General features: G+C 34.6%; 1 protein-coding gene across 1 annotated transcript; it reads right to left on the bottom strand.

Moving 5' to 3' along the window:
* Positions 1-2,542: 2,542 nt before the first annotated feature.
* On the bottom strand, positions 2,543-7,319 carry LOC110029097. Its single transcript, XM_020731224.1, has 4 exons — positions 6,567-7,319; positions 4,898-5,134; positions 4,573-4,790; positions 2,543-2,822 (listed from the first exon to the last, which is right to left on the bottom strand). Exons 1-4 carry the CDS (start codon positions 6,813-6,815, stop codon positions 2,648-2,650), a joined length of 879 nt encoding a protein of 292 aa, XP_020586883.1. The 5' UTR covers positions 6,816-7,319; the 3' UTR covers positions 2,543-2,647.
* Positions 7,320-10,284: the final 2,965 nt, after the last annotated feature.

Raw genomic sequence — 10,284 nt, 5'->3', positions numbered from 1 at the left:
TTTTCCTTGCGGGTCGGATAGTTTTGTAATTACATAATGTTTGAACTCCTTTTGTAATTTGTTTTAACTTGGCAACCCTATGGACGTATTCTGCTCGTTCGTTAAATAAACGAGCCGAGCATGAATAATTTTTTAAGGTCAACTTATAAATGAGCCGAACACAAATAGCTCCTTGTTCGCTCGTGTTTAGCTCGTTTTAAATCAAAATTTAAAAAAAAAAAACCGTATAGTGATATATGTATAATAATAAATTATAACTATTATTTATATAAAATATAATATGTATTTTATATTTATTTTTAAATCATGATAGCTTGTCTGGTAATGTGATTTTGTGTCTTTTTTTTTTCATAGATTTGGTTCAGGTTCGTATCTAATATTCTACATCTTTTTTTTTTCAATTAATTTTAACGAGTCAATTTTGAGTCAAGCACAAACAAGAATATTTAAATCAGGCCGAACACGAAAGCAATGTTCACGAGCCGATTTCAAACACGAGCAATTTCGAACGAGCGAACATGAGCCTAGCCTGAGCGCTCAAGCTCGGCTCGTTTACAGCTCTAGTGAAGAATAAGTAGAAGGGCGAAGCCAGTGAGTTTCGAATACAGAGTTTTCGATAATATTTCATTGAGAAAACGGTGAATTTTGTATTGTGTTGCGATGCACGCCAACACGGGCAAAAATTTTATTTAGCGAAGCAGTATCTTACGAACGTCTCAACAAGTTGTTTCGCAAGAACATAATTTTTTTTTTTTTTTTTTCATTTTAGATCGTAGGTGACTTCTTCTTTCTGCCAACGTGACTATCATAGGAGTTTTGTCATCGACGAAGCTCCTTCAAATATATTTTAATCGAGTTAAAAAATAAATTTTATGACTTATCATATCACCAAAAACAATCCATTTTACCAAGTTTGCTTTCAACCAAAAAAATTTCGGCGATATTTAAAGTCACTCGAACTCCATATTCAGTCGATCTATATTTGAACTAAACTTCTCCCAATAACATTGAAGATATTAATCATTAAGTGAGATTTAATGTGAATCAATATAAATTGTGTGAAAACTTAAAAATTACAAATCTACCCTAAACCATTAATATATTATTAATGGGTTGTATTTTTAAAAAAAATTAGTTGACTACAAAGCTACAAAAATTTATAATCAATTAAAAGTATTAATTTAGAAAATAGAATGAAAATTATTAAATTAGATTCAAATGATGTTTTAATATAAATAATAATTTTAGATATTGCCCCAACCCTTAGCATCTTATGGATACGTGATTAGGGTTGTCAAAACAATTCTTTGTTCGCGAATAGCTCATGTTCGACTCGCTAAGCAAACAATCAGAACATGAACACACTTTTTGTGTTCAAAATATAAATGAGTCGAACACAAACAATGATATTTCTTAATTAGCTGAACACGAGCTGAGCTTGGGCTCGTTTACACCCCTACATATGCCCCCCATGCCAAGAACCTTCTCTGTCTAATTAAGTTCAATGCACCCGCTTGATTAGGAGAAAATATTATGTGCGTCGTCTGTGCAAGCGACATGGTGCCAACGCTGTCGTCCGAAAGTCTGGAGCTCTAGACATAATGCTTTTTTGTGCTATACTCTTGAAGGAATTTTCATGTCGAGCATATTCCTAGTTAAAACCTAAATAATAATAATAATAATAATAATAATTTAGAACATTTTGTTCCACATCCTTATCTCTTCAATGGGGATATTATACTAATTAAATGGATTAGCTGAGTGAATAATATATATATATTGAAAAGTGGTATTTTTAAAAAATTGAATTGACTACAAGGCTATACAGATTTATAATTAATTAAAATAATTAATTAAGAAAATAGTATGAAAGATTTGAATGATGTTTTAATATAAATAATAATTTTAAAATCCTGCTCCAACCATTAACATCTTATTCCTACGTGATTAGGGTTGCCAAAACAACTCTTTGTTCGTGAACAGCTCGTGTTCAGCTCCTTAAGCAAACGAGCCGAACAAGAACACACATTTTCAGCTCGAAACATAAACGAGCCGAACACGAGCGATCTCGTTTACACCCCTAATACATACATACATATTATGAACAAAGAAATAATTTTGACCATTCAAAATGAATTGTACAACCAAAAGCTCTTAAACCAGGTTTAGCTTAACTTATGTACAAATTGGGTTGTAAACAGGTTTAGAAAACTAAACTTTACTTGTTACATTTACAACACCAAAATCTCTCTCTAACACATAAAAAATATCAATATTTTAAATTACATAATGTGAAATACAGCAAAAATAAATGTTCTAAACAAACCTAAAAAAAAAATAAATAAAAAAATAATAAGAAAACCACAAATACAAAGTTGTAAACACATTGTCTAAATGGTGAAAATTCTTCTTACAGAGATTCAATGCATAAATGGTGAACAAATCTATAAACATAATATAGAATTAGGCAATTTACATGCATATTGCTTGATTCATATGTATTTACATATCTAAACACCTAAACTTCACTTGCGGGGTATAAATGTAAAGAGTAAAGTTTATGTGTTAGATATGTAGATGCTTAGGAATTGGGTGGTATGCATGCAATGTGATGTTAGGATCTCATGATGCTCTTAAATGGAGGGAATTAGTTGAGCTCATCCATTACCTGGAGAGTGTGGAGAGTCCTCTTGGAATAAATGGTGATGGCAATGGTGGCAGTCAGGGCGGCACAGAAGCCGACCGAATCATAGATGATCTGTTGCAAGGACAGAAAATCTCCACCGTCGGATGCAACTGCGAAGCTCCGCAGCAACCTTCCACTGCAGATTCAGACATGGATTAGCTAAATTCATTAATTTGCAGACATTATTCATCTGAAGCTGAATTTAATCAGTGGAGAATGAGTCAATGTTGTTGCGTGCATATATTAGTTTGGTTAAAGTTGTTGCCTACATGCAAGCAGAGCAAAGCGAGGGTCCTCTGAAGAGGATTGGACGGTGAATGTGATAAGGATTGTGAGCAGTGAATGTTGGAGTATGGAGCCCGCAGCACCCTAAGGGGTGCTTCTGCGCTGCTCAAAGTGGCGCTCCTGCGCTTGAGCATGGCGACGCCTCAAACAGCTATAAGTTAGCTCCATTCCGGGCTTTCTTGCCGAGCGATCGAAATAATTATGCCGATGACGACGTGACTATGATACGGTTCGATCACAAAAATGGCATGTTTTTTTAGAAAAATTAGAACAAATAAAATATTTCTTTAGTAAATTAAATAACTCAACAAGAAAACAAAGATAAACACCTACAATTTGAGCGATAGGCAGTCTCTCCCAATTCCTACAATTCAAGAGGTAGTAAATCTCTCCCAAAGCCTAGAACTAAAGACTCACAACTCAATCTCATGCAAAAAAACTAACCCTAGACAAAACAAGCTTATTTATACCCAATAATAATAATAATAATAAAAGGCTAAATTGCCCTTAGGCATACAAAAGAAAAATTTGCCCTTAGGCTAGGCACTCTCGTAAAAGACTACGCCGGAGTTGGTTTCTCTCCTTTTTAGTTGTTAAGTCTTGATTCAAGCGGCAAAGGTAAAACTCTCCCGTGCGGTGTTTCTTAACAAGGACTTTTCAAGAAGGTGGATTGTCGAGAGAGTAATTTCAAAGCAAAGGCTTTCTCTTGTGACATCGAGATGAAGATTTAGAACAAAGTTCTGTAAGTTTTTGTGCTTGTAAAGAATTGATCTGAGTGTATCTCCGTATAATTCTGATTTTTATAGTGGAAATCATTTGTGGTGTAGCTCCGTGGTTTTTTTCTCATTCTCTGGTTTTTCCACGTAAATCTTGGTGCGCTTTTTTGGGATTGTTTTGTTGTGCTTATGTTCAAAATTTTATTCCAAATTTCCCGATGTGGTGTGATCTTATTCCATGGTATGATTTTGATTTCTAATTGATCGAAGCCCAATGTTTAATTTCCATCCCAACAATGAAACGAGCCAATCATACGAGAATGTGAGTAGGATCACCAGAGGAAACACGAGATAGCTAGCACAATCAAGTGTGGCCGTCAAGCCTAGAGAAAAGCAAGTGTACAGTGGTAACTCCCAAAAATGGATAAAAAAGAATATCTTCTTTTAAGTGAATCCAAGATTCAGGGTGAGGGATATTAACGTATAGTCTTTCCTTCTATTTTATGCATTTTCCATTAGATCAACCATTCCATTTCCCAAAAGACACGCATTTTATCCAACTTGACGACCATATATTGAACAATTTATCATGAAAACAAAAACAATGCTATCAATATTCATGACCAAATCTATTTTTTGCTCAAGCAAAATAAATCTGAACCACCTAAGCAAGATCAAAAGGAGGAAATTTGGAGCAAACGCCAGCAATTTAGTCGAGTGTCGTTGCCTTTAATCTATACAGTAGAGGTTCAAGATTCAAATTCTTCCACCAAAAAAAACAAAAGATTAAAATGTTAAAATTTGGTTTTAGAAAAAAAGAAGGCAGAATATAACAGCTGAAAAAAATAACCAATTCAACATAAGGTTTATGAAGATCATTCAAACCTGTAAATTGTTATAAAAATCTCTGGCACTATCCCTACCAGAGATCCACATATGTAGGGACAATAGCTCACATTTGTTGCCACAGATGCATAGTTGAAAATAATATATGGAAATGGAGAGATCCTTATCAATGCAACAGCATGAAATTGATGAAGCCAATTTCCTGCACCAGCTAATCTGAAGATTGTTGATTCCTTTGGCCATCTCTTCAGCAATTTCTGTATTTATGAAAAAAATAGTAATTAATGCGCAAGAAAAAAACGTAAGAGAATCAGAGCCTCAAACATAACCGAAAGAAAAAGGAATTGGAAAGCAAAGAACAAACATGTATTCTGCTCCGAAAAGAAGAACCAATGAAATATGGAATTGACATGCCAATAATTGCGCCTGACATTATCAGTAGAGATCCATAACCATAGCCAAATGTCATTCCAGCAATCCACATAGAAGGTGAAGAAGGTAGCAATATAACAGGAAATAATGCAATTGAAGCAAAAAGTAAGAACCCAAGAATTGGAGTACTAAATGTTGTTGATTCCCAATTCAGAATAGGAACAAACACCTGCAAATATCCACAAGAGAATATTGCATGAGAAGAAAAAACAAAAAACCTTCAGCAAAATATTTTATTCATTAACACTGCATCAGTAAAACCACCACCCCTATGGCACAATATGCAACACAATACAAAATGACAAGTAAAAAAATTTTAAGCAAAATCTAAATGGCAACGAATCTTTGTAATAGCATTGTAATAAAAAATTAAAATTAAAAACAAGTATGGTTAAATATGTTTGAATGCACTTTTCTACTTGGGAACTTTTAACTGGTCTTTCAGGCTAAGCTTCAAGCTCCAAACTTCTAAAATCTAAGCAATTAGTGAGATAGATTTTATAAGAAAAGCATTGTCCTTTTTCTTGTGCAGCACAAAAAAAAGCATTTAAAAAAACAGGAATTTCATGAGGATGATTGAAAGTTTAAAGCAAAACACTTCTCTCAAATAGAAGCAATTTATTAGTCATTTTACAAAAAATGTCTGCAAAAGTTTATAAGAAAATACTCATAAGACCACAAATGAACCGAGCGTTTGATAAGCTACTCATAGCTCAGCTTGAGAAGAGCCCATTCGCATTCTTTTGATTAACTAATTGAACAAGTTTAAAAATTTTTATAAATACTCAATTGTTAATTAAATAAACTTGACCAAATTTTGATTCATTTCCATTTGTGTGCAATATCATTTATAGCTCGTGAACAAGCACGTTAAGAAACTTGATGAAATGTTTCATTTAAAATTTATGAATAAGCACGCAAATAAGCTCGATTTAATGCTTATGAATTCGATCAATTAAATTTTAATTTAAAGCTTGTGAGCAAACTTAATTAAAGCTCAATTTAAAATTCATTTATATTAAATTAAATGAAAATTTTAATTCATATTACATAAAATAAGATAAAAATTGATTTGATCAGCTGTTTATTTAATTTCCGCAGTTATATGCTTAGTTTGGTTATTTATTTAGTAGATCGTTTATTTTTGTAAGTTAAACAAGTAACTCTATGATAGAAATAAGTAGCTCAATCATACTACTCATTTGTTTGTTTTATAAGACTCATTTGATTAGAAAATAAGTGCAAATTTTAATTTACTCGATAAAGATTATTTAAATTGAAATTAAGTGGCTCGATAGCACTACCCGTTAACATGTCTGATAAACCAACTAGTTAATCTGCTCAATAATGACTCGATCATCATCATATGAAATGAACATAAACTAAACTCAAACAATCAAAATGACAAATGAACTAACTTCATCATAAACACAAAAGCTTAAATAGTTCGAGCTCGAATTTTATAAATAAGCTCAAGCTTGAACAAGGCCTAGCTAATTTCGGTTGCTTCGTTTGCATCCGCATCCCTACTTCCATTGCAGTAGCTTCTTCAAGTTTAAATAAATAAAAATAATAATCATATAAAGATAAAGGGGACAGACCTTTCGTATGAGCACCGGGCCAAGAAAGAACACAATAGCTGCGGTAACCGTTCCCAGAAAAACACACAAGAAAACCACCTTCGTCCACCACAGAAATTTCTCCCATTGTGTTGCACTTAATTGAGCTTCCAACCCTACTACTACATCATCAGACCGCGCCAATCTCACATAATCCCCATTAGCATCCCCCGTTCCCCTCCTCGAATGGGCAATAATGATATCAACGATGGCCTCCGACGGAAAATTCATCAATTCCGCACAAGCTCAACGACCTCAGAAATGCAAACTTCAAACAAGCGTAGTAACGGATATTAATTGTTCGGGTAGACAATCAGGCCTCGATCCCCGATAAGATTGAAGTAGAAGAGAAACCAAATAACGTCATTTTTAAATTTCCCCTTCGCTTCACGCCAACGTCGCGGAGCCCTAAAGACTCCTCCGGAGAAACGAAACCGTGTATCTCAAAGTAGAGCAATAAAAAATACCATGAAGGGGTTGGAGGGAAGCTGAGCCTTGCTTCAGAAAAGCACCGTGATTGCTCACGATCAGCTGCAAGTCTCCGGGATCTTATCGGCCATGGAGTTTCGCAATAAGAAAGCGATTGAGAAAGAGACGTGGAAGAAGACGCCAAGAGATGCATCGAGGAGATCGGTTGGGGACGAATGGAGGTTTCTTCATCGACGGCCGTGCTCCGTCTAAACCAGTATTTAAAATTGCAGCTGGTTGCTTCTCTCTCTAAAGCAAACAGTAATAGGCCCGGTTGCCCGCATCTTTATGTATATTTATATAGAGGATGACGAGAGGAGCTGTCTAGAAAGGATAAAATTATAAACATTTTTGAAGAGTGGTATTATATTCTAATTAAATTATGAAAATGTATTTGAAAGAAGTTCTAGATTCAAATGGATGGATAGATAAAAAAATGATTATTTAATTATAGGCTTTTCTTAATAGATTGTAATATTTAATCTTTATTTGTTCGTGAATTGCATCCAAGGAATAGAATGTAAGACAGGAGAGAGAGAAGTGGAAAGAGGAATGCACTGTAATGAGTAGTAGTATGAATTCTTGATTAGTTATTTCTCATGAAATGATTTCCCTATTTATTGAGTATGAGGGTACAATATATGAAATTACATGTATGCCCCTGCTTTAATTGCAGGACATGTACAGACCTTCGGTTTGAGCACCCCTATGACTTGGTTGTTGTAATCGGTTATTTCTGGTTCGACAAGTCCTATTTGTTTGACTGTGTTGACTTGGCTTTGTCGGTCAACCTTTGTTGGTCTTAGGGTCGGCAAGACTTGTCGATCAGCTTGGCTTTGTTGGTCTTAGGGTCGACAAGACTTGTCGATCAGCTTGGCTTTGTTGGTCGGTTATGCTAGTTTGATTGTTGACTATTGATCCTCAGTTAAGGAAGTCTTATCGGCAGAGCAAGATTAGGCTATCGAGCAAAGGATGAATCATTGTAATCTGATGGGTAGCTTACGATGTGATGAGAAGATCTTTCAGGATGCTTCGTGTGATTATGTTATGGCCAGTTCTCAGCCTCTGGTGAGGAATCTCAAATGAGGCTTATAATATCAGTTCTTCAAGCCTGAAAATGCCATGATGCAATTGTTTATTTGGAGGTTAAAGAAGCATTGGAATTTAAATCTAGCATTGATGACATCTCTTGGTGTACTCCATATAATCAATGGTCATCGAAGGCCAATAATAGTCAGAATTCTTAATTTTTTTTTTTTTATTTTTGGATTTGATTGATGAGAGCCACATCTACCCTCATATACATCGCCTGTGAATTTTTTGTTTCAACTTTGGCTTCGTTTGAGAGCCAGGTGGAGCTTAGTTCCGTCGCAAAGAACGGAGACAGAACGCTCTTGTTTGTTTGGTACGTCGCGTTAGAGTAAGTTGCAACAAACTCAATGGCATTTCTTCACCATTTAAGAACATCGGATCTCCCTAATTTCTTGCCTGCCGCCCGGCGTTCCACTGTTGATAACATTTAAATTGTCCAAAATAATCTTTATCAATTACAATATGGTCGAGCTTCAACGTCCGTTACGCCGATTGCGATGACCGGTTGTCGGAGGCCCATTTTTGGAGGAGGAACTAGCCCATTCTCTATTGTCGGTAGTGTTTAAATCGGTGGTCGTCAGCGATGTCGAAGTCAGTGGTGGGAAAGCGGAGTAGTAGGAGAGGAGGGAAAGGATAAGCCAAAGTTGGAGGGAGATCAGGAAAGAACAAAATGCTTCTGCTAGAAGGCTATAATAGTCTTTTTAATAGAGTTAACGAGAGAAATTTCTATCCAAAGTATGGCATGAGTTTATCACCTTAACTTTATGACAGAACTTTGTAGCCTATAGCATTTAAAATGGTTTTCTAGACATTGTCAACCATATCTGGTTCAATGAGCATCAGTACAATATATCATCTATGATGGCGAATGATATAACTCTTTTCTAGATTTGAGCTGCTAGAAAGCAATCCTTAAAAGGTCTCCCTTCTGTCAAAAAATATAATGTTGACTTATCGCCAATCATCATCAGATTCATCGAAAGCCACATGTACTATACTTTGTTCACCTAAGGGATCAACCTTAGGAGATTCAAAACATGTCGGGGATAGAACCCTTCTATCTCATCTTAGATAACAACTGTCATGTAGCCTCCATTACTATTAGATAGCTCCTTAGCTAGCATGGAATAACCTAACTTTGTTATCAAGATAGCGGGAAATCATAACTAGTGTCACATCAGAGATATCCTCAAGCAAAGTCATGATGCTTTTATAATAAAATGAAAGATTAGGTTTGAGGACTTTGTAAGTTCTTATGACCTAGTGAATCATAATTCGAGAATCTACATACACCTTGATTCTCCTTATATTTATCACGATGAAAACTTCTAATCTCAAAATCAGGGCTTCGTATTCAGCCTACTTATTAGTACATGCTTAGAAGATAACATACTAAATACTCCTTTTGGGTCCTTGGGACCAATAATCACAAATAATTAAGAGTTTGATGTAACTTTCATCTTGGATTGACTAATCTAATTATTGCATTTTTTGTACTCGCATATACTCCTTTTGGGTCCTTGGGACCAATAATCACAATTAATTAAGAGTTTGATGTAACTTCATTTTGGATGGACTAATCTAATTATTGCATTTTTGTCCTCGCACGTAAAAATCAGTTCTTTACCATAAATCTTTTATTTTGTCTCTTCAATTGGCCCCATTTATACTTTTATTTACTTATTTTAAACAATTTGCAGGCTTTGGCTCTCAATTCTCACAATAAACTAAACAAACAATTCTGTGGTTTGCTGCCCAGGGGTGTAAATGAACCAAACACGAACTAACAGAGTTTGTGTTTGTGTTCGGTTCGTTTGAAATTTAGTTTGTTTGAAATGAGCTCGTGTTTGAAATTGTTCGTGAAGTAATATTTTATTATTATTAATTTATTATATATTATAATTTATAAAATTTAATTTTTTTAAATTTATATATATATATATATATATAATTATTTTAAATTATTTTATATTTTGAATGATAACGATTCGAACACAAATGAACACATCACTGTTTGTGTTTGGTTCGTTTGACTAACCGAACGAAGAAAATTTGTTCACGTTTGTCCCGTTTACTTATCGGATAAATCGAATACGAACTCATTGACGAACCGAATACAAACTGTTCGCGAACAACAATC

This window comes from Phalaenopsis equestris, unplaced genomic scaffold (genome assembly GCF_001263595.1).
Source record: "Phalaenopsis equestris unplaced genomic scaffold, ASM126359v1 Scaffold000548, whole genome shotgun sequence".
Lineage (NCBI taxonomy): Eukaryota > Viridiplantae > Streptophyta > Magnoliopsida > Asparagales > Orchidaceae > Phalaenopsis > Phalaenopsis equestris.
Note: the sequence above shows the minus strand (reverse complement) of the source record. Positions and strands in the feature narration are given on the sequence as shown.

What these genes read in the sequence shown, in the direction of transcription:
- LOC110029097 (XM_020731224.1), bottom strand. Translation starts at nt 6,815, where the DNA reads ATGAATTTTCCGTCGGAGGCCATCGTTGATATCATTATTGCCCATTCG. An exon ending in GCCCGGTGCTCATACGAAAG is followed by an intron (nt 5,135 to 6,566) that starts GTCTGTCCCCTT and finishes GGATATTTGCAG; the next exon opens with GTGTTTGTTCCTATTCTGAA. An exon ending in CTTTTCGGAGCAGAATACAT is followed by an intron (nt 4,791 to 4,897) that starts GTTTGTTCTTTG and finishes TCATAAATACAG; the next exon opens with AAATTGCTGAAGAGATGGCC.